The sequence below is a fragment of the Pelecanus crispus genome, chromosome 1 (genome assembly GCF_030463565.1).
Source record: "Pelecanus crispus isolate bPelCri1 chromosome 1, bPelCri1.pri, whole genome shotgun sequence".
Taxonomy (NCBI): Eukaryota; Metazoa; Chordata; class Aves; order Pelecaniformes; family Pelecanidae; genus Pelecanus; species Pelecanus crispus.
This window is the reverse complement of record NC_134643.1, coordinates 58401453-58425828: the sequence shown is the minus strand read 5'-3', so window position 1 is coordinate 58425828 and position 24376 is coordinate 58401453. Positions and strand designations below refer to the sequence as shown.

General features: G+C 47.0%; 1 protein-coding gene across 1 annotated transcript in view; it reads left to right on the top strand.

The window, feature by feature from the left end:
• Positions 1 to 1004: 1004 nt before the first annotated feature.
• CACNA1I (calcium voltage-gated channel subunit alpha1 I) overlaps positions 1005 to 24376 on the top strand; it is a 161437-nt gene continuing 138065 nt past the window's right edge. The window contains exon 1 of the mRNA XM_075727751.1: positions 1005 to 1285. Coding sequence (XP_075583866.1) covers positions 1005 to 1285 — 281 coding nt within the window. The remainder of the gene's footprint in view (positions 1286 to 24376) is intronic.

Genomic DNA, 24376 nt, shown 5'->3' with positions numbered 1-24376 from the left:
TCATTCCCCTCACTTTGACAAGCCACTTCCACTGTGCTATTTAATGGACAATTGGCTTTGCGTTTTCCCAGAACAAGGCCACTGTTAAGTGCACCCAGCCAGCAAAGTAATGTTCTTCAGCAAAAACATCGTGCTCTGCAGTACTTGGGTGCCACCAAGCTTAAGACCTGTTCTGCTCTTCCTATGTCCACCTGCACTCTCTGACCATTCTGCTTAGCTGAATAACTTTTGCAACCTGTCTTCATGGTGCTTCCACTGCCCTGGCTGCACAAGCTCCAGTAAAGGGTGCTTAATATTTAATGCAACTTCTAGTTTGTGTTACAGCTCCCTGTTTGAATGAATGACTGTTCTGTATGGGTTTGACATGCATTTGCCAGTGTCGGTCTGAAGAGCCTGCCCAATGAGCGGCATGGCATGAGGCCAGCCCAGTGCATCCCTGGGTGGGAGAGGGCATGCCTGGGGCAGCAGAGTTGAACCTGGGGTGGGCAGGACCGTGTGAGGGACTGTGAGGGCAGGGTGGCTGTGTTGTGTCAGGATGGGTCCACACCGCTCCAAAGCGCAGTGCTCCGTTAAGGTCCTCAGGCTGGCTCCAGAAGAGTTGGCACCATCACCTGAGATGGTGCAGCACCGTGCCAGGGTGTCTCAGGGGCTACAGGGATGATTTAAATAGTTAGGGATGGAGAGGACTAGCCAGAAGAGTCTTGGTGGAGAAAGGGACTGGCAGAAAAGAGATATATTGGCAGAAGCTGTCCTGCTGCCACTGCTGACATAGAGAAACAGCCATGCTGCACCACTGGGGCTAAACCAGAGGGTTTTGCTTAAAATTGCTTTAGCACAAAGTGCGACCACAGTTTATCATTGTCAGAACCGTCAGTCCTGTGTCTCTCTCCTCCTCCAAACTCACTGGGAGAGCACGGGTGTGTTGTGCTCTTGCTGCTGATTCCTCACGTGGGTTTCATTTCTCTTTCTCCCCTCCTCTACAGGGGTTCTCGCTTGCGGCTGGCATGGCAGAGTACGTCCCCCAGCCTCCCTCCACCTGGCCCGCAGGCCCACAGCCCCCTCATGCCTCTGCCATCTGCCCGCTGGAGCCTGTGGATCTGGGGGTCTCAGAGCAGCAAACGCTGCCGGAGCAGCCGCCGTCCTCCCCGGAGCTGGGTGAGGATGAGGAAGTCACCTCCCCGCCGGACCCTGATGTCCCCTACCCCGACTTGGCTCCAGTTGTCTTCTTCTGCTTGAAGCAGACCACCAGCCCACGGAACTGGTGCATCAAAATGGTGTGCAACCCATATCCTTTCCAAGCTGCCCCTTCTCCTTCCCCACCTCTCGCTCCCTCCTGCCCCATCCCTCCCCTCTCCCTGCCCTCCTGGGGCACCTGGCAGGTAAGGAATGAAGTTTCCTACATATTTAACGAACTGCTTTATTCCTCACTTGAGTTTAAACAGAACCTCAGCTGTTTTAGGTTGTGATCAAAAGAAGCTGATTATGAAAGAGGGGACTTCAGAGAGAGCTGCTGACAGCCCTAGTCACAGGCTGGGTGTGGGGAGTGCTATTTTAGAAAGGCCTGTTCTTCCCCTTCCCATCTCCCTTTTTGCCTCTGTCCTGGTACAGAGCAGGAGTTGCTAGCCTGGGAGCTTGTCGGCAGGCTGCCACGAATGGCAGAGGTGTCTCCTCCCTCTGAGTGTACGGCTTTAGTGAAAGCTCACCTTGCCCTTGGTGAGGGAACCACCACCCCTGGACCTTGACTGCAAGGATACCTAAGTGACCCCTTGCCTTTCCAGCAGGCACATGTCGCTGTCCTGCTGATGTCTTGCTGTGATGCCTAGGGAGGAATGAATGGGAAAATCTGTTCAGAGATTTGATGCTGAGCCTCATAGGCCCTGGGGGAGACCTCCGGGATGTGAGCACGTCCTTCCTTTGCACAGGAGGTCAGCAGTTACACGTGTGTGTTGCTGTTCACACTCAGTGCCTTGATTGCAAGGAGGCCCCTGCAACCCACCAGTGCAAATGATGACCACCTGCACAGCTCATTAGCACTGAAGCTGCTAGGAAGCCTCTGTGGCTCTTGAGCCTGATAAAAAACAGGTGGAGGGTACTTGCTGGTCTTTGGATTGTAGGACCCTTCAGATAGGAAGAAAGTGGAGGAGATGATAAATCATTAGAGAGGTTGGTCTAAAGTTTTACCTGAACATTTTTCTGGCCAGAAATCTCAAGTGATGGCACTTTCTCCCTGGAAGTTTCTTAGTTCCTAGTTTGATGGGTATTATCTATAAGCATGCATGTTATGGTTTTGATGCATTGGCTCCTAGATTAAATCTGAGTGTCTGGGCACACAGCAGAGACTCACAAAATGTTTTCAGGAGCCAAACCCTGGGTGCGGTCTTGAGGTGCTGTCAGCAATAACAGATGACCTTAGATGGCTGATGAATCTGGAGATTTGTTTCAATTTCAAATGTAGGAAAAGGTTTAGGTTTTAGTTCTGAGCCCTTGTCTTAAAGTTCAGAAGATCTTAAAAAAGTGTTGTAGTCTCAAGCACAGGTTATGACTGAGAACTTGTTGGAGGCTTAGGCTTTCTGCTTTCCTTTCTACTGGCTGCTGCTTAAAATTTTAAAACTTCGTATTGAATGATACATTGCTTTTTAATCACTGTCTGTCTGCACTAGTTATTATGTCCTGGGAATCTTGTCCCAGCATGCGGTGGCCTCAGAGTAAAGCATGAAAGATTTGTGTCTCAATGCAAAGGCTAGATTCTGAAAATGAGAGAAGAGTAATAGCCTGGGTTTGGGATGAAGATTTGCTCTTGAATGGGGGAAGGAGGTTGTGGGGGAAGAAGAGAGGTGCCTGTTTCTATTTCTGGCTAAAAAGTGAGTCAAAATAGTCCTTCCAGTTTGGTACATAGCAAGGAGCTTGTTTTAAGGTGCTGGAGCTGTGTTTTTCAAGGAGTTTGGCACTATATGCCTATCTTAGTGTTTAAATGTTACTTTTGTTTTAACCCTCAGACATGTGTGGTATTTGACTCTGAAAAGGACTTTTTCATAGTAGAAGCTATAGAAGAAAGGAAAAAGCCTCATGCAATCACCTGTTGATGACATTATACCTGGCTACATGTGACATGGGGTGAAGGGCAATCGTGGGGCTGCTGGAAACCTTTTGAAAGAGTTGTTTCAGACCTGTAATTTCAGCTCAGCTCTGTGAAGTTAGGGGGTTATTTGAAAAGCAGAGACTTTGAGTGGAGAGAATTCATCTCCTTCTTTGATTCACCCCCACCCCTGTGGTCCTCATTTTGAATGGATCACGCGGTAAGTAGTTTCCATACTTTTTTTCAAATGAGGGATTGTTTCTGCACCCTGAAGTTTTCTTGCAGGTTCTTGGCATCACTTTTTTTTTTTTTTTTTCTTTTTGATAGCACCAAAGAAAGCACCAAAGATAGCACCAAAACAAATGCCGTGGCCTGGTGGCAGATCACTCACCATGGTCTCATCCCTGGCTGGGAATGAACCCCTTTGTAAGGGAAGCTTCTATGAAAGTCAAATCGTGTCTTCTAAGAATTTATACGCTTACCTGCTTTTTCCCTGTCTGAAGTTTTTCATCCCTGTTATATTGGGCTATTGGGTCTCCAGCACACTTGTGCTAAGCAGGGGCAGGCTGAGTTGCTGGCAACACCAGGCAACACCTGGCCTTTCCTGAGGGTTCAGCAAAAAAGATGGGGCATTAATTAAAAGCCTGTTAATCTTCTCATTGACTTTCTACTAGGCCAGAGCTTCGTGATCATTGTTATGGCAGTATTGTCAATGAGACTTAAAATGGAAGCTCTGATCGTTAAGGACTATGTAGCAATTTTTGTAAGCACAAGGTCATTAACCACCAAATTTCAATTTAGATAATTGCATTCTACCTACTTAAATTCCCCTCCCCTGAAGATTATTTTTCCTTCCATGAGCAGTCCTGCAACTTTTTTATGTGCTATTAAACAACTGCCATATTCCTTTGCTGCAGTGCAGTAAGAGGAGACAGAACCACTTACATCCCTGCTTTAAAATCACTTCTGGATGCATATTAGTGTATAAATGTGTAATGCTGTTATTGCAAAAATCACAGACCCTAACTCCCTTTTAAGATAGGGACTATGTTTTCCATATGAAACTTATGGTGTTTGTCCCCAAAGAGAGTATTTACCATGCTTTTTGCCATTGTGCTGTATGGTGAAAAGGAGCCTGATGCTTTGAAGTTAAGTGATTACACATTTCTGGGGTGGCTTTACATACAGTGTGAATGAATGCTTGAATTGCCCTAGTTTATTGTTGAGCAGATTTTTTATTTTTAAAAATCCTGATTAACCTTGTTAGATACAGGTAACTGCTGTGTAATCAGCTGGGTATGCAGTGCAATGCACACCTGGAGCCTGGCTTGGCTCCTGGTAAGTGTGCCTGTCAGAAATGGTGTGATGCAGCATGTGGGCAACCCACCATACAGTTTGTTTAGGTTGATTTCTGTTTTGATGAACAGGCAGAAGGCTGGCTTCTCCGCGTTGCAGACTATGGGGCTGTTGCAGCTACAATGTTGACACAGTCAATATCTGAGATGTGGTTATGAGAGAGGCTGTAAGATTTTTTTTTTTTTTTTTCCTCTTATAAAACCTAAACTCCATGTCAAATAGGATTTCAGGTTGAGCTCAGAGGGGGAATAGGGTGAAAAGTGTGAAAACATGTTTCCAAAACAACTGTGTAGCATTCATCTTATGAATTTATAAAGTGTTTGGGACTAAATAGAGGGCATGCCACATGGCGCCTTACAAATGGATCCTGATGCACTTTGCAAATTATGAGAAGATTATGAGAGAGATGCCTGGATGTTTGCATCACTGTTTGACTCCTTGGGATTCCATAAAGACTTTACACTTCATCCATCCCTAGGGTCAAACGCAATAGATTTGGTTTGTCCTTTGAGCCTTTCCTTAAAAGAAACTCTTTCCAGGAGGCCCAGTCCTCCCTTTGCTGTAGTGTCTATAATATTGATGTGACAGCGAGAGCAAGAGTGAAGTGTGCCATTAAAAAAAATCAATGCTAAAACAGTAGCAGTAATGAAATGGGCTCTGCAGTTCACCACTCCGTCATTTTCTTGCTTTTTGTTATATACCAGCCCCCTTCCCTCATTTGTGAAGTGTGTTGACCATTTGGGCTTCTGTTTTGCTCTCAGGCAGTGAAGTGTTGCCTTTCCAGTTGATTTCAGCCGTGTAGGAGAGGGGAGTCAGGTCCCAGTTGGGCAAAAGCTTATATATGCACTTAATTTTTAGGATCGGGAGCTGTGTTTTATAGAGTATAGAGCAGGATTGTTTCTCGAAGCTAGTATGACTGCTTGTGTGTACTGAGGAGCTGCCTTGTAGCTCATTAGCTTTAAAGATCCTCCAAGTAGGGGCTTGCCATCGTACCTGTTCCTGAAAGTCCTACCACACTTCTGGGGTACCTATCCTGTAACTGGTACTGGCAGCTGTGTCGGCCTGGGCTATGTGCTCGGTGCACAAGGGAACAGGACTGGCCTTGGGCATATTGATGGGGAACTGGGAAAATCTACGGATTTATTCTCCACCTCCTCCCTGCCTGGTGCCACAGATATTATTTATGTACGAGCCAGATGAGTATAGGATGGTTGTCAATGGCAATAGTGGTGTTTCATGCTGGCACTGCCCTATGGGAGCGGAGTGGAGAATCAAATGCTGGAGGAGCAAAGAAAATGATGTGCATGTGGAATGGCAATTGGTACTTGTCTTGGCAACGTTGAGCAGGCGATGCCATGGTGCATGGGGACCCTCTGCTGCCAAAACCACTGCTTTTCAGCTGACACATGTGGCCAAGGGGCTGACAAATCTTTTGCTCATTAATAAGCTTTGGGTGAATAGGTGTGTTATATATTACACCCTGGTCAAATACCAGTTTGGGCAATTTGGTTTTGTGTGAGTGAAATTTTATGTGTAGATTCTGTAGTATGTTACTTGTTTCTGCCTTAAGCTGTTGCCTTGTGTATGTTAAACCCTGGATGCAGTCTTCGTAACTGGTTGTAGTTAGTTAATAAGCAAACACCAGTGCAAATTTATTGCAAGTCTTGCAATAGTTGATGTCTATCTTAAGGCCTGAGCTCCTGTAATCCTCTGAGGTTTACTTTTATTTTTACATGTGTACATTTATTTTATATATGTGTGTGTATATCTATAAATAAAAAAAGAAAGGTTCCTGCCTCTCTAGTAGGTAGAGAAAAGCTTGGAAATGTGGCCAGAAGGTATAATAATATATCAAAAATTGAGTGGCTTATGAATTTTAAACAGCATTCATCATTCTTGAGGACCTAAGGATCATGGCTTTGCACTCTTGGGGTCAGCAGTATCAGCTTTTATGTGCATACCTGGAAAACGCTAAGATGCATATGTTATTCCTGCTTTTCCATTTTAAAGACGGATCTCTCCTGTCTCTCTTTGCAAATCTAGCTCAGAAGACAGGTGAAGAGTCTGGCACTTACTTGAGGGCTTGTGATAGCTTTGTATTGTTCTAGGTAATCAGGCAGATGTTGCTGCTGTGCCCTTAGGAATGGATTGATTTCTGTTGATTACAAAGCTCTGTAGGCCTCCTTCCAGCCAACAGATACATCTGTATACCCAAGATCCAACAAGTGCAAGGTGATTTTTTTTTTTTTTCCTCCTGTAAGAGGTTGTCTAACCTCTCTGCACTCCACACTGTGCTAAATCAACTGTACAGTCGCTCCTGTTGCATGGGAAACTGAGCTGATCCAGAGCTCTCCAGTGGATGTGCGGTGTTGGTGGCATCAGTGTTCCCTTGGGCATGTGTTGAATGCTTTTCAAGCTTTAAAAGGGGGCAAGCCTGCTTTTGATCCTGCTGGGTTTTCTGCCACTCTGCCAAGCTCCCTACTGGTGGAATGAAGTTTTCTATTAGCAAATAAGGGTGACTTGTAATAAGCCAAATGTCCATAAACTTGATTAATATTTGAAGGCAAAGCACGCACCGGGCCAACACGGCCATCTCCCCAGGACCAATCTATCCTCAACTGCTCTCCTCCCCTTCTGTGTTAATAATATGAGCTTTAAAAGCAGTCGTTTCCTATGCTTGTGAACTGACCCTTCATTTCCCTGTTAATTCTTCTCTTGGGAACATGGCTGGGCTTTACCCCATCTAACTCTACCCATCTGAAAACCCGGCATCCAGGCTCTTTCCATAGATAGTTGACAGGCTGCCATCTGTAGCAGGAAATTCAGTATGCTTAACTTAACTGTCCCTTCAGATGGCAAAGTCACTCTCTGGAGTGCCTATTTTTTTCTTCTTTACTAAAGAGGGAGTGTCTGGATAGCGGCTTGCAGGGATTGCTATGCTGTTTTGTTCCCCAGATGCTATGGAGGGAGGCAAAGGGGAATGCAGAGAGCAGGTTTGGTTTTGGAAATGGTGCAGTTGGAACGTTTTAGTACTTCCATAATGAAATATCAGGTAATCGTAGTTTTGTGGGGGAAGGGAAAGGCACACCATTGACCTGGACTCTGGTTTGGGAAAAGTAGTTCTGTAAATCCCAGCTTCTTTCCTGGGATAGAAACCCTGTTTCCCAGTTGTGGTTGGTAGGCAGAGGCAGGGGGGGCATGATAGTGCCCAGGACCTACACAAGTAGTTGGGAAGGAAGCTGCCTCTGCAAAACTAGTGACAAGGGAGTGTCATTAGTGTGGGTTGTTTGATGTGCAAGTTTACAATGGGAAGTTCAGAGGGATTATTTGCACAGTCAGACGTGGTGTAAATGGAATTTAAACTTGTGTGTTGTCATTAGTAGCACGCAAGGGATGGATATGTTTGAAGGGGATTTGCATGCTTGTGATCTGTAAAAAATTGGCTGGGTTGTGTGTATGCGAGATGTACGCAATTCCAGGCAAGTGGGCAGATGTAAAGGGATGAGGTCTAAATTTGGCTGGCTTGCAAGCTGGCCCTGTATATCTGAGCATAAATGCTGAGACAGGATATCTGACTGCCTCCCATCCCTTTAGCTTATTCTCTGGAGGTTTTTTATAGTGAGAAGTCAAAGACCATGGTTTGGAAATGAAGCAGGACAACAGCACAGAGAAAAGCAGATCTCTGACTGTCTGAAGCTTTAATGTTCATAGGGTCTAAAAAAATCAGAAATAAGGCTGAAAAAATTCTTTTTCTTCATGCAAAGCTCTGAGGATTTTCCCTGTTACTGAAGGATAGACTCCTACTGTTGGAGGAAGGACTAAGTGCAAAATATTGAGAGGAGACTGTGGTTTAGGAGAGGTGTTTTATTTTTTCTGTGTATACGTTGTACTGCCCTGTTTCTCCAATATGTGCCAAAAGCAATAAAAGACCTCCTAATGTTCCATGCCCTGGTGCTTCAGGAAAGTGGGGCCAGGACTCTTACTGCAACAGCTTTTTACAAGGTTATCTCAGTATGTGCCCTGGATTTCTGGTCAATGAATGTGGAAGGTGTGGGGAAGCAGGCAGGAGGGAGTAAAGGATGAAAGTCACATCCTTGTCTGGTGTAAATCAGTGTTGCTCTGCTATGCCTAGTGAAAACAGACCTATCTGCACCAGCCATTGCTCTTCAGGCTATGTTGGGAAGCTTGGTCTTGTCTTGTCATAGTACAGTGTTATCCAGTACAGACAGTGTGGTTTGTGCCAGCCTGGGGGGTACCCGGTAGCATCAGGTCAGAGGAGGGGGATGATGTGCTCTGCCCAGTGCAGGGATGGTAGTGGTGCCTGCTTTGGGGGACATCCCCATCCCTCTGCAAAGTGCGTTGCTGAACCGAAACAAATGCTGAAAAACCCTTCTGGAACATATTGTGTTTATTCACTGGAATATATTTTGCCTTGGAGATGAGAACCATTTACTCTGAAAAATGGTCAGTTTGCCTTTTTCAGCCTTCTTGAACACTGGAGCAGTGCGTGTGAGGGAGCTGGAGGGGGCTTTTGGAGAAATAGAAAGGGCAATAAAAATACACATTTTGAGTTTAAGACCTATAAAATACTCTGACCAGACCTCTAATTGCATGTTCTGTCATAACAATGTGATTAAATAATGCAATTAACCACTAACAAATTGACCAGCTGCCTATTTGAGGACTTGACACTCTTCCCACCCCAGACCACGGGGAAGGGCCTGCAGCCAGCTGAATTTGCTGTGTGTTGAGTGTAATGCTTGACAGGAGCTGCTTCAGGTGAGGAATAGTTAACAGAGTTGCAGCTCTTCTGCAGCAAATGGCCTGCAGCTGGTCCCAGGATGGTTAAGAGGAAAGACTGTCTGAAAAACTTGGCCTATTTCAGACCTGTGGAGAGAAGAGGAGCAAAGAGGCTGCCAAGCTGTCAGCCTCTAAGCTGGGAAGATCTTTATAGTCCTAGAGAGACACTGTCTTTGGAAGATGAAGGTGTAGGAAGGCTGCAGCGTGGTGTAAGATGGACCAGGCTCAAGCTTGCACCCATTTCTGTCCTGTGCTCACTTTGCCCACTGGTTCTGGTTGGCCCAGCACACCTTGGCCACTCCCTTCCCCAAGTCCCTTGCACATCTCCATGCCACCGCCTCTCCTGTGCTTCAGTGCGTGCCATGGGGCAGGGGCAAAGGAGGTCCTGTTTGAAGTGTGCTTTTCTGAAATGGGGTTTGCAGTCTCTTGCTGGTGGGGGCAGTGGGAGGAGAGCTGAGCAGTGGTGGGAAGTGCCACCAGGCTGTTAAAAGGGACGGAGCTGGTTGCTGCTGCTCTTTGGGCCATGAATTTGCACTGTGCTGCCTCACATCAGCTGTGCTCCTCCATCAGGGAGGGGATGCTGCTGGCTCCACTGCCCTACCTGCCTCTCCTCCCTGGAGGGGTGCTCTGGGCTCTGCTGCTGAAATGAGCAGGGATCATTTCAGGAAAAGCTTTGGAGGAGGGCACAGGCTTGCCAAAGGGAATGCTTTTTATTCTGGCTGGAGAGGACAGCAGAGTTGTGACCAGCAACTAGGGAAGGAAGCTGAGACGGCAGAGCTGAGCAAGGAAGGCAGATAAGAGTGCAGCTGGACTTGTAAAAGGAGAGATGAAGTGTGATTATGAAGATGTAAGACAGAAACTGATGGGGAATGATAAGTGGAGGCTATCTAGGTTGGGAACAGCTACTCCAGCACCATGCTGCAAATCTCTGCTGAGCTTGGCAGGCATCTCAACAAATTCTTGTAATCAATGGTGTCAAAGGCAGCCGATAGATCTGAGAGAATCAGCATGAGCGCTTGATCTTTATTGACTGCCATCAAGGACCAGTGAAGCAAGTAAGGAGGTGGTGTGGTGGTGGTGTAACCCTCCTCCTGGAAGGCCCGCATAGGAGTTTGGATGGGTTGTCTGGTCTGGGGGCTGGAGTTTGAGTGCAGTGCTGTGGCTGTAACAGCTTTCACCTGCCCAGCCCTGACTGCAGGTCAGTGGGGATGGAGATGGAGAGCTTAGCCTGACCTTCCTGCCTGAAGGATGCCTGTCCCTGCCTCCCTTTTCTCCAGCTTCCTCCCTGCCTGTTGCATCAGTGCAGATCAGGGGAGGGGAGCGGCTCCCTTGGGTGGGACGAGGGAGGCGCAGAGCTGTGATGTGGGTGACCATCTGTCCCCTGAGACAATGGTGCCATTTACACTTATGTACTGCAACTCTTCCAGGAGGAGAGAGAAATCAGTCCTTGCTAATGATAAAAAACACACTCTTTGCTTATCCTTTCTTCCTTTAGTTTTCTCTCCCCCAGTCTCCCCTCATCATCGCCTACCGTGCTTGAGTCTATGAAAGCTGCCGTTGCTCCCCCTCTTCGAGTGTGTGATTTGGAGCTGCCGAGTCCCCGCAACTCCTCCAGCAGCCCCTCCTGTGACTAGCCACCCTGTCTCTCCCCTCTCCTTTCTCCATCTGTGGCAGTCTGTCATTTTTCCCTCTCCTTTTTTTTTTTTTTTCTTCCCTTGCTGTCATTCCCAGGTTTTGCTGCTAGCAGCCTGCCTCTGTTGATTGCTGCTGCCCTTGAATTGGCTCTTTCTGTAGAGTGCCCTTCTTAGCCAGTATCGCGGACAACAGGCTTCCTGGGGGGAATGGTCAGGAGCTAAAGGGAAGGTCTGAAGGTAGCATTTAAGCAGAGGGCATAACTCATTGGCTTAGTTAGAAGCAGGGAAAAGGCTATGGCTCTGCAGAGATGTGTAGAGCTTGCCTGTGAAAAGAGTGGGTTTCCCATATCTGTGGGTACCCACAGTGGAGGGACAGTATAGGGCTATGGGAGGGCAGGAAGGGGGGCAGAGTGGGGGGGATGGAGTGAGGAATCAAGTGAGGAGTGAGGGCAGTGGGAAATTTGGTGATCTTGATGAGAGGCAGGGCTGGATGGATGGAAGGGTGGTGATATTTGAAGCAGTGACCCAAGCTTGGTGTCTATGCTGTGGTGGGATTGTTGGCTCTTCACCCTCCTCATCCTCACAGGGTGCTTCCATCCCCATCTAGAGCATTATTCCCTGCCTACGTCAGCACCTATCCCCCTATGCCCTCCAATGTGCAAGTGGCATCCTTGACATCCCCATCCTGAGCTGTCAGTGTGCAGGAGAGCTTGATTGCAGTAGGACTGCGATGGATGGCAGGGTACAAGGGGTGCGCCCACCCTGGGAGCAGAAACCAAGGCCCTGCTCTGTGGGGCAGGGTGCCAGCAGGTGGGCATCCCCTGGACCAGCTCAGGTGGGATTTGCTGCTGGAGCAGCTGGCCCTGGTCCCCTCTGGGAGATAGCCAGCTCCCTGCTCACCAGATCTGGCTCTTGTAGGCAGATGCAGACAGATGTGAGCTCAGTATGCTGGCTGGGAGCTGTGTAGCCATGGTCTCCTTGCCCTGTGCCCCAGCTTGGAAGCTGGGTAAGGTGCTTAAGGGGTTTGCTTACAAAAGTTGAATCAACCCTGCTGTCTCAGCCTTGTTCCCAACCGCAAAACCTTTGCGAGAGCTGTTTCATCTTTGCTTTAATAACTTGGTTTTGTTTCTCGCTGCCTCCCCAGAGTAGCATAAATGCTGAAATGCCACAAGGGCTTTCAGGTCACTTGTAGCTTGAAGTAACCGGATGTCTTGAGAGGCAGAGTGAACCAATGTACCTCTCATGGGATTTCAGTTCTTAAAGAGTCACGGATGAAAAGGACTAACATCAGTACAAATTCATACAGGAGAAAGCTGCCGAATCCAGTGCTTGTAATGTTAGCTATGAGATTTGCCTCAACAGGCAAGAAGAAGGGAAGGAATGGAAAGAAAACGCATGGTAAAATATTAACCTCCCTATTGAAACAGGCAGTTTGGAGCAAAGAGCAGCTGTTCTGTTTCATGTCATGGAAGAGGCAGGAGCTCAATATTTGAGAGTGGAGAAATATTTTCTTCCATGCAGAGGCTGATAGTCTCTCAAGTCAGAGATCCAAAATCTCTGCTTGCCTTACAAGTCCTGCTTATTGTTTGGGAGCACACTAAAACACCATGAAGGTGTACTTGGCAAATCTGCCTTGCCCCATCATTCATGCACTCTAAAAGGAAGCTTCCTACATTTACCTGTATTCTGCATCTTGCTTCTCAGCCAAGAACTTGGCACTCTAGTGCAGCAATAAGTCCCCCTATGAATACAATGTAGTTATTTTCTACAAAATGTACTACAGATTATTTACTAGCCAGCTAGCAGGTGCTGTTAACAAGCATTGTTATCAATAATTAAGCTAAAACATATTTGAGAAAATTATACTTTGTGATGTATTACAATTTTTGTCATTGTTTTTGTCCACATATTTACAAACTCGTGATGTAATTTTTGCTTTGAGTAAGTGTCCTGGTTTTATCGGAGAATCTGGCAGGCTCTGCTTTGTCCATGTGTGAGATTCAGGCAAGGCCTTGAAAGTGTTTGTGTCATAAGTGAATTATATTAAAAAAGACACACTCACAGAAGTGCAACAATAATAATATATTGCCTTTGTGGTATTGCCTGATGTTCAGTGCCACTGGCCAACTGTGATATTTCTTAATGAAGGACGTTATTTTTTTTTCTTCAAGGCAATTTTTTTTGCTTGCTTTTTTCTTTCTCTGTGGCTCCTTTCCGATTCATTTCCTTGATGGAGTAGGATCCTTCCCTGCTTTGGAGTTTGCTCCTTTCTTCTCCATACTTGTTGACCCTCTGTTTAGCAGCCTCTGTGCTGGCAAATGCTTCTTGTCTTCCTATCTAGACCCCTCTTTGGAAATGGGATTTTAGTGACTGGAAGGGGCCCTAGATGGTAGCCCACTTGTTTTATACAGGAAAAGCCTTTGGAGGCAGCAGTCTTCTCACTATTTCATTGTAGCTTTTCGTTTGTCCCATGCTACAGCCTCCTAGTTTCTATTTCTTATAGGTTGACCCTGTTGTCTTTCCCTACATGGGTGACCTCCTGATAATATAGTTTATTCTTTGCTGGGTGCTGAGTAATGTTTTTTTTCTTCATCTCCTGCCCAACGGGATCTCTGAAGTCACATGGTTTATATGAGGGCCATGCACACAAACAGAACCAAAGAAGACTTAGTTTTCATTGTTACATGAGGTGGTAACGTGGTATTCTAAAGCTGCCCAACTTTTCCCATTTTATCCCTTAATGAAATTTTAATTTGAGATCTGGGAGACAGGGACCAGGCAAAAAGCCTGGGAAGAATACTGGAATGGGGGACCGAGAAGCCCAGAAGGAAAGTAAGTCCGGAGGGTCAGGCAGCCAGCAGGGAGCTGAGGTGGAAAGCTTATCCACCAGATATCTGCTCACCAGAGGGGAGGGACTGGGGAGCGATGGCATGAGTGAGCAGCCTGGAGAAGGAAGGGACTGGGTGGGCTGGGCAAAGCTAATGGAGGGGCAGGTAATGATGATGGGGGGTGTGAGGATCTGGATGGGAGGAAGCTGGCTGAGAAGGCAAAGGCTGGGGCAGTGAGCCTGAGTGGAGGCCAGCTGGCAGGGCTGGAGGGCTCAGGCTGGAGTGAGAAGGGGTAGGACAGGACAGGAGCATCACATGTAGGGTTGGTGGGGCGAAGTGATCTCCCTGCCCCAGAGTCTGCGTGCTGCAATTCTGCTTATTTGTGTTTCCCTGCTGTCAGCACACGTCTGTAAGACCCATTGGCTAAATAGGTGTCACATCAGTCTTCACTGAATGCCATCTCGTCCTGTGGATGCAGGAATCTTGTGGAAAAAGAAGTCTAAGTATGTGGTGAAAGATTGCGTTGGAAAGGCAGTGTGGAGAGGGAGAAACTGAGGTTCCACATTCATCCTTAATTCTGTGTTAATTTCTTGGATTGAGGCATATCAAAACAAACTCTCCTGAGCATATTCAAAGCATGATTTTTTTTTTTTTTTTTTGCCCATGGCAGCTGCTAATTTATCTCTGTTTGGATGGGTTGTTATAGGATGAGCAAAAGAGATCTCAGACTACCCTGCTGCCCGGTGTGAAAGCAGTGTTTCAGAGCATCAAGCAACAAGTGCTAGTCAAAAAAACCTCTCGAATGCTTCTGCACAGACAAAACAACATATTTTTTTTGGCAACTTGAAATTCAACTTAGTTTTCCACAAAAAAACCCCAACCCAAACCCACCTCATACCTGCTATGGAAGTTTCAGCTCAAGCTGCTGGTCAGATGAAGCTCTAAGCAAATGAGACTGGGTGTTAGAAGGGAGAAGAGTTTGGGGTAGGATTAATTAAAATTAGTGTTGTCAGTGTAACTGCATACAGCCTTCTACCATGTAGTTCAGCTCTCACTGAAGCCTCAAGTTTCCCCTACAATACAATAGTTAACTATTAAAGTAGGTACTTTAAAAAACCCCTTCCTTTATAACCTGGGATTTTTTTTTCCAAAGCACAGAATTAATTGCATCCCTCCACAGTATCTTTGAGGTGCTGTTATTTCTTTAAAATGCATTTCTAGCATATTGTGATATGTCACACATCCTTTAAATATCCAATAGCTTTTTAACTTTTAAAAATCTATTTCACACTTAGTGGCATGCCTGTAATGCATTTTTCTGGAATGTGTGACAGATGTCTGGGGAAACTGTGTTTTCTCCCATATGGGGGTTATTTTACTGAAAAATGAAATAGGATTGGCACTTCATTTGATTTCCCTGAGCTGTCACGTCAGGGATTCTCTGGCTGGGTGTGAGACATGAATCCAGATCATAGGTAGACTGCAGAAGGCAAAATGTGCTCCCTTCCCTGGGTGAAGGGGAACTTCCCATGGAAGAATATCTTCCAAGGGCTGCAAGGCGGGGGGAGAACAGGCTGGGGAGGTCTGCTTGAGGCTATCCTGCTCCATGGGACTTCTCAGCATGGTCTGGAGGTACAGAGGTAGCATTAAGTGTGTACTTGGACCTTCCTGTATGAGGAGGAGGAAGGTGGCAGCTTCGAGGTTACTCAGACCTTCTGGAAACTCCTGACTCTTGTAACCCAGGTTCCTGGGGTGGGAACTCAGCTAGGACTTCAGAGTTGGGTGTTACTGAATTTGACTCCTAGAAGGAGTCATAAATGCCAGGGCTGTAGTCATTTTGGATGTGTTGGGCCACGGTTGCATGGCTGTAGTTTAGGGACAGAAGGGAATCTGTCATCACTGTGTTGTCCAACGATACCTGTGTTTGCAGGGGCCTGACCTGTGTTTCTGTTTTGACTCCTTTTTATCTCTGCCCTGTTTGAATATGGCCTTGTGTCCCCTTGTCCTTGTGCTATGGCAAATTGTGTCCCTGTATTTTCTCTTTTTCCTGTTCCCCATAGGCAGGGAGACAGGCTGAGTGCTGTGGTTGGAGCAAGGCCCCTCTGTCCTTTCCCCTGCAACATCATAGGGAGAGGCAGGGGAAGGAGGTAGAGCCAGAGGAATTGCTGCAAGCCCCTGAAGCTAGTGCATGTGCCAACATCTCCCCTTTGCTGAGACAAACATAGTGGAGATAAATACCAGGTGTCTCTGGAAGAGTAGTTAAATGCACTGACAGTCCCGGTTTTGTCATGTTGGCATAGCTGAGTCTTTCTTTCAGCTTTACATTTCAAAAGATTGCCTGTGGCACTTGGCCCACCCCTCTTCTTGCGCTCAACCTAGGAGATATGTTCCTAAGTTTCTGGGCAACAAAAATGACCAAGGCTTATTTGGCTGTGGTAGTGGCCAGTGTGTCCTCAACCGCTGGTATGTGTGGGCATGGGTGTGCTGCTGTTGAGGCATTTCTGGGCAGAGTTTCCAAGGGATGGAAGAGCATAGTCCTGGGGGAAGCTGTCATTGAGGGCATTGCAGTGGGGAAAGTGGGAAGATGCTGGGTATCACTTGAAATAGAGGTGCGAACTGCTGTGCAGAGGCAAGAGTGGCTGAATGACCTGGGACAAACGTCCCAGGACAGAACATGTCTGTGCTCCCATCAGTGGGAGCAAAGGTGTCAAGTTAGACAGCTCTAGCAGGAGAGCACAAAAGTGATTATTTCTTTCCCCAGCCACTTGACTTCTCTGGGTAGTTCTTGAGTGCGATTAAGCAGATTAGTGTCATGCACTTGAGACTGTGTCTTATACCTATGGCATTTCCCATTCTTGTTTGTGTGCGTGAAGGATTTCCTCATCCATCACTATGACACCTCTCCCCACTGGACACAGGATTATTCTTTTCTGATGATTAACATTTTCATGGGTCTCAGGCAGCTTTTCAGGAACACAAAGAGAAATTCCCAGTAGAGAATCTGATGCAAAGTCTTTACTTTCTGGACTTAATAGTTACACCTGGGATTATTTCATCCCACTAAATGACCTCTTCCGAGACCCTACCGCTTCCCCCAAACAGCAGCGAAGCTTTGTATTTATAAGGCTTATCTCTGCACCCCTTCCCCACCAACTGTGTTGCTTATGCTTGGTGCCCTCAGGCACTTAGCCACATGCTTGTGTTTTGGAAATTGCACAGAGGCCTCAAATGCGTTATCATGAGATTGTTATGTCTCAATCTTCCCCCCGCTTCAACATGTGCATACTGAGATGCAGGCTGGGATATAGCTCTTATGGAGGCAGTGTGGCTCTTGGCAAAAACATGTGTTCAGGCGGCAGTCAGGCCATCAAAATGCACTGAGAATTGGACAGAAGAAAGTGTAGGAACTGCTACTGCAATGTATATATTGCTTTTATATTATTAACTCTCTATATTCATGATACGTACAGAATAAATATATTTGACTAATAGTGATACAATTGCTACATAATAAATAATCTAAATGAGTTCTTTATTACTCTAATTGATATGCATCTGTATAAATCAGAGGTGCACTCACCATTCTCTTGCAGTCCCTGAAAGATACAGGAGGATTAGAAGACATTTGCATTGATGAGGCTTAGGTAAATATTTGAACCCGTTGGCGAGTTCCTCTGCAATTATCCGTAGGAAAGACTTGCTGTACCTCCCTGTGCATCTGGCTGGGTGATGCCAGAGGGATACAGGGTAAAGGGAAGCCCTTCCACCGATGTTTAGAATTCTGAGGGGAGCTAAAAGCTTTTGGCTGGAAGATGGGGATTTAAACTTGGTGTTACTGTTCAAGGTGTAGGGGGAAGACTGTGGAGCTATGATGAGAGGATAGGCCATGGTGGAGGAAATTTAGTGGGCTGCTGTATTTTGGGCCAGCTGGAGGCCACTGATAGGGAGGGTAGTGACTGAAGTGCATCATCAGACAGTTAAAATCAGTGTGCTCTCAGATGTGGCTCAGGTGTGTTGGGATCCCAGAGTAAACCACCAGTGCAAGGAACTGTGTGTTGATGGTGGGAGTGGAGCCCTCCCAGCCCTTCCTGGGCACCACCCTGTGGTCTGGCCAGTGAGAGATGCGAGTGGTGATTTGGTTGAAAAGCGAGATGTGCTACAGGGACTGGATGGAGTTCATACCCAGGAAATGGTCTGAAGGCTGGTGATGGGAAGGCCCCATTTTGGCAGAGGTGGGCATGGGGCTGCCCCTGCCTGCTGGCTGCATGCAAGGTGAGCTGAGCCTCCAAAGATATTGAGCTCAGTGCAGGTAAGTGCTCAGGCGTTTGTGCCATATCTGCTGTGGCTAATAAATTGGCACCACTCTGCTGACTTCCAGAGAGCTCTGCTTGTTAACCCCAGTTCAGGGCCTCTTGGGTTTCTCAAACTGGGGTATAAATCTTACAAAAGGGAACAAGTTCTTGCAAAACTTTGGCCACCTTTCTTGTTTTGGTCAGGCTGAATGTGCCATAAAGGACAGCCTTTGTGTCTGTGCTGTTTTCATGCTTCTGTTGAAACCAGGCATTTACTGAAACAAAATGAAATCTGAGCGGAAAAGTTGGGTTTGAGTTTCAGGTTCACTTGGTTTGTGCTTTGTTAGGATTTATTCTCCTTTCCTCCAAATACTCATACCTCCTACCCCATCCCCCAGACAGGGAGGCAGCTGTTGAGTTGTCATTTCTCTGCTTTCACAAAGGCCCAGTGGGAAGAGCAGACAAAGCAGAACATCTTCTGCCTTCTTCTCTGACTGCAGGCAGGGAGCTGAGCTCCCAGAAGAGCCTGTGCTTAGCTGCTGCCTGTGAGTTGGTGGGATGTCGCCCTGGGTATGCTCTCACGGCAGGTCTTGCTGGAAGGAAAGAGGGGGAAGGTCCAAGAGAAGAGGCAATAGCATGCCCAAGCATTGCGGAGGTTCTCGGTTCAGGTACTTCACTAGTTCTCTGTGTATCTGTCCTTCTGAGGGAGAACCACTAGGCAGGAACTCCTGCGACAGCTGGGCAAGCTGGAGCATGGAGAAGGTGCAGGAAAGGGGACCTGGGGAATAAGATGAGGCAGTGCATTAGTGCTCCTAGGAGCTGGTATGTCTTTAAACCTGATGTGTTGCCATGGAGTGAGCCTGGCAGTGAAGCTCCCTTGTTGCTTCTCTAATCCCATTCAGGCAAAGAAGAATGGCAAGGAGATTAACACAATGCAGAGCGAAGGCGCTCTGTTTCCCACTGTAGCATGCTCTCCTTGGCCCCCGCACTCTACAGCGCCTGGGCGTCTCTACAACTTACTCCCCGACATGGGCTGGGTAAAGCAGCCTCCCTGATACCTGCCACCCAAGGCAAAAGTCTTGCTTTCCCACGTCGTGGGAGCCCGGGAGAGCACCTGCCACTGCTTCTGCACAAAGAACAAAGCAGGGAGGGAGAAGAGACCTTTCTGGGAAGCCAGGAGTGTGGGTGCAGGACTGGAGGCAGTAGAACTAATGGTAATACTCCCACTAAGGTAAGCAGGAGCAGAACTGGGTTGGTGGAGGTCTGGTGTTAATTAACATACTCAATAATGACTGAAGAGGAAGTTAATGGTGCCATAATGGAATTATCAAAAGATCCTTGACTGCAAGGTATTATAGGTAACATGACCTAGAGGGATTAGTAGCAAGGAGAGGACATGAGATGATACTTTAACCCTGTTCTTCTTGCCTAGTTCTTCTCTTGGCTCTTCTATAAACTCTTCTCACCTTTGTCTATCTCACATTGCCTTGTGACCCATCCAACTCTGGACCTGCTACCTGCTGGTGCCTTTGCTGGCCCTGACTCAGCCCCTCAGCTGGGTAAGCCACACTCTCCCCCATTGCAAGGTGCTGGGGACCAGCCCCATCGGATCTCAATGGCCTTCTCGCCCCTTGCCCCTCAACATCTTGCTCACCCCGGTCCTCTGGTTGTGGCCCAATGTTTCTCCCTACTACTTGCTGTGGTCTTTTTGTCTAACAGCTGCTGTGGTGCAGAGTCTTGTGCAGCCAGAATGGCCCTTACTCCTCTGTGCCTACAATCATCCTCCATCTCCACCTGCAGAATATCACTTCCTTTTTCCACTCCCCTGTTTTGATGGTGAGACAGTTGAGCTGCTATTCCCTCAGCATCTAACAGGAGGGAAATAATCTCTAAGGAAGGAGTGAAGGGGACAGTGGAGATAAAGGGAGAAGCAGCTGCTGCTGTTCCTGTACATGGGGGTGACCATCCTGTGGTTCATGAGCAGTTTGGGTGAGGTGGAGTCCCTTCAGTAGGATGGAGCTGCCGCAGGGGCTCCTGGGTGAGCCAAACCCCTGCTCCAGGAGGGAGCAGCTCCAAAGTGGTGACAAAATGCCCCTGTTTCTCAGAGTGCAGCACGCTGAGTATCTCCTTGCTTTAATAAGCTGTTGCTTCTCCATGGGGAAGTTCCCTGTCCTATGCCAGGCCCCCTTTCCATGACAGCCAGAAATACTCCTGTTTTAGCCAGAGGCACTTTCAGTGAAAAGAAACTTTTCCCTTTTGTGCTTGCAGGGCTCAGTGCAAACACCTTTCACTTGGGAAAACCAGGGCTCAAGTCTCGCTACAGGTGACTTGCCCCAATGGAGCCCTCCTTGGAGAACCTGTCACCTTCTTGCCCCAGGCTTGCCTCCCCTTTGATCACTGTCCCCCCCCCCCCCCAGCTCTGCATGGTCCCCAGGCCCCCATGCAGCTTTGTCAATGGGTCTCCCTCCTGCACAACAGGCTGCCAAGCTCCTCGTGCCTATACTTGATTACTGATGGATTAATGGGTATCTGAAGTGTGGGTTATTAATCCTGACCTCAGGCAATGTCTCATTAAGAATGAAAATAAAACAGAAAATGAATAGAAGAGGAAATGAAGAGGCTGACGGCTGAGGAGAAGGGAATTGTGAGGAAGAAGCATGGAAACAGGGAGGAAGAAATTCAATTTGGGACTTGATTTCTCTGGAGGCAGAGTGGAGAGGAGGAAAAACAGGAGGTTTAATAGGACAGGAGAGGAGAAGACAGAGAGGTGGGTTGAGAGGAAGGAGGGTCAAAGGAGCACTTGCCTGGGTGGGCCATGGGCCTGCTGAAATTTTGTCGGGGCTGGGCTGAAGCAGATGGGGAGAGAAGGATTTTGAGTCTGAAGGCTGCATGAAGTATTTAAGATGCTCCATCAAACTAGTTTCTCAGTGGTGGTGAGATGCTGGGCGGGGGAAAGACAAGAAAAATTTGGCAGATAATGAGAAGCTTAAAGAATATATTCTGACAACATGCATCTCTCTTCTTTCCATCACTTTTCTTACCTCTTACTTTCTCTTCTGTAGAGGTGACATGCTGTCTAATTATGCTAGACACAAGGATAGGTTTCTTCATCCTCTGAGGCTTTAGTTTGCTTTCGCTTTATTCTTCCTCACTTTCTTCCTCTTTTCCTCATTCCCCAAAATAACAGCATCTATCAGGCAGTCACCAACTTCAGGCTAGCTGGGTCTTGCTCCCCTCTTCCTACTGCTGGGGTACAATATAGCTCTGTCCCCTCTGGGCACAAATGTGCCTTCTCTCTCACCCTGCCTTTGCTGCAGCTGGGGACGCCAGGTGGGGAGTCACCTCCTCAAGCCCTTTCCTTCCCCTCAGCTGGTGCCTGGTCCCTTTGACTGTCTGCTCTCAAGAGTGGGGTGACTTGAACCATGCCCAGTACAGTGAAGCCTTGAACTCAGTTGAGGTGATGCAGGAGCAGAATCTGTTGTAAAAGTATCCACAAGGATTTTTCTGACTTTATCCCACCTTGGCTGGCAGAGGCAAAGCTCTTGAAGTAATGGATGTCACTGAGTGCCTGGGGATCCAGGCAATGGCAGAGCCCAGGAGAAACAAGAAAGCTCAACCTTCTCTGCTGATGAGGTTTTGGACCAATGTGTACCGCACTCTGCCTAGATACAAATATTGCACTCGTGTGATACCATCACCCTTTGCTTCTCCCTCTTCCCTTCCCTCCCCCCTTCCCTCCCTCTTCCCCAGCAGAGAGGCATTGGCTTCAGACTGGATGTGTGTAATCACCATGACCTAGTTTGAGAGCGAAATCTAAAAGGGGGGGAAACCCATGCCCATTAAGTTAACAGATACAATAAATGACTACTGTCCTCAACAAAATCCAGTGTTAAATTCACTTAGTAATTTAGATCATGTTTTGGTTAGGTTAAAAAATCTCAACACCTGTAGCAGTCACTGTTTTTAAATGTAGAAAACAATCCAGACTTGATTCTGAATCTTTCAGCTCTGGAGACCTCATTTAGAGGTGACAAGTACTGCATCTTGCTTTTGTGATCTTCTTGTGCATGGTGTGTCCTGCCCACTGTTTGCTGCCTCCCCCTCCCTGTGAACCATGCTTGATCTTTTCTAAGAGGGTGGAATTGTCTGTTCTTCCTGCTGATTCAACTGAGGTCTGCAGGTGACAGGTCAGCAAGTGCATGTTGGTTTTGGGTTTGGTTTTTTTTTTTGAGGGGGCTGGGAAGGAATGAAAGATATGAAGTACATTTGATATGGTTCACAAAGCAAGTGAGCCTGGGTCATTGGTCTCCAGCTTTTCTTGATCACACTCTGTCTGTCTGGCATCAGAAAGCATCACAAGACACAGTTCAGTAGACAAATATTACTGTATTTAAGGCAAAATGTGCTACAGGACTATACCAGCACGAGTTAATAAAAGTGAAGGAGTGAACAAAAAGTAAATGTTATCTCAGACGACAAAATAACAGGCTTTCATAATGAACTAGCATCCTTCCCTAGGATTGATGGCTTCCACTAAGCTTGAGCTGGTTTTTTCCACCCTTTGGTAATCACAGCCAGAAAGTGTTCAGAAAATCTTTTGGGTTCCCATGCCCATCATTTTTGTAATAGGATCCCAGGTACTGAAATGTCTGGTTAAGGCTATTGATAAAACATCCGCAATACAAGACAGCAGCATATCATCCAATTTCTTCCAAAGATATGAGACATGTATCTGCATTTGCAAGAGCAGTATAGCAGTTCACATCTGAGTAGATTATGTATGGGAAGCCTACATGTTGATGCTGTCTCTCTATTATCCTATATAAAGACTGATATCAAGTATCACCTTAGCTTTCCTCAAGTGTTATTCTCTTTGCTGTTGCCATTCCTCCCTCATTAGGAGGAATCCATGAAGGAGGAGTGAAAAATATAGAAACCTGATTTGGCTCAGGAAGCCCATGAGCTGAGAGTGGTTGGCAGCTGGAAGAGTGCCTAAGGGAAGTATTGTGTCTGCTCGTCCCATTTTTACACACTTCCCTGGGCAGCTGTGTTGCAGCCCAGCCTGGACAGACATTTGTTCCAACCAGAGATGCTCATTTATTTGTTTTTTGTTATATTCCTCTGACTGCACCCTGACTTGTGTAGGCTTTCTGAGAGTCTGTAAACACTTCAGGTCACTTGCTTTATTAACATCCTTTCTGATTAATTCTTATTACTATTTCCCCCCTCCTTTGCTTTCAAGTTACTTGCCCTTTTGATGGGTGTTCCCTGTCAGGGGGACACTGGACCTCCAGCTCTGGAGGGAACAGGAGCTGCTCTAGTCTACTCGACCTCTTGTTGGAGATTTCTTGCTCATGAGCAGTAGCTGCAGGGGTGGGGTTGGAGACTACCATCTCATCACCTGGTGGTGCCCACCCCATGTTTACCTGCTGACTGGAGCACTGAAGGAGCAGGCTGGGGAAGTGTCCCTGCCCAGGCTCTGCAGTGTCCTATCCTCCGTCCCTCCTGCTGAAAACAGATCAGGATTAAGAGCTCCCTCAGAGGAAAAAGGCAAATATGGGCTCTGAATCTCCTCTGCTGGGTAAATAGATGCAACATGGAGATGAGCTGCTTGCTTTAAGAGGATGGGACCCCCCCCAAGGGGGAGATTACCTCTCCCTTGGTTGGATAGGTCAGCCTGGCTGTGGCTAATCTGGACACACTGGATTCTACTTCATGGTTTGCTTTATGTTCGTCTTCCCTCTCTCCTCCTTGAGCATATATGAGCCTTTGGTCTAAAAATTTAATTACAGTGACCTTTTCCTTCTAGGCTGTGATACAGTCCCTGGTTACAAAGAAAGGTCTTGATCAACTTACTGACTAGTTGGAGGCTCAACCACATCTTGAAGTTCATTTGAGGACAAACCTGTAGCACAGCAATCGAGTGCACAGGCAATTCAGCAAGGCTGAGTCTGCTGTGGGAAAGCACTGGCTGGGCAGAAGTTTTTCTTTCATTGCACAGAGGCCCAGGCCTGTTGCATTACTCTTGCATGTCCTGTTTGTGGCTTTGCACAAAATCTGCAGTGTTTTCTGTACTCTCACAACAGCTCAAGCTCCCACAGGCCAAGAAGTTCTGATTTAGTCATAACACCAGTATATGTCAGCAAGAAATGCAGGTGATTCAAAGGGAACTGGTTTTGTTTCCACTGTTTGCTGGGTGTCTGTGTGAGAGAAACACTACTTATTTCTGGCTTTTCTTGTCAAATTGTATTCAAAGTTATTTAAGTGTTATTTTCTACAAACTGCTCCTCCTACCCTCCCAACCTAATGTTTCTTCTATAATGGGGTTAGCTTTGGGTGCTGTTCCCATGCCCTTTTCTTTAGACTCAGCACAGTATGTGGTTTTAAGAT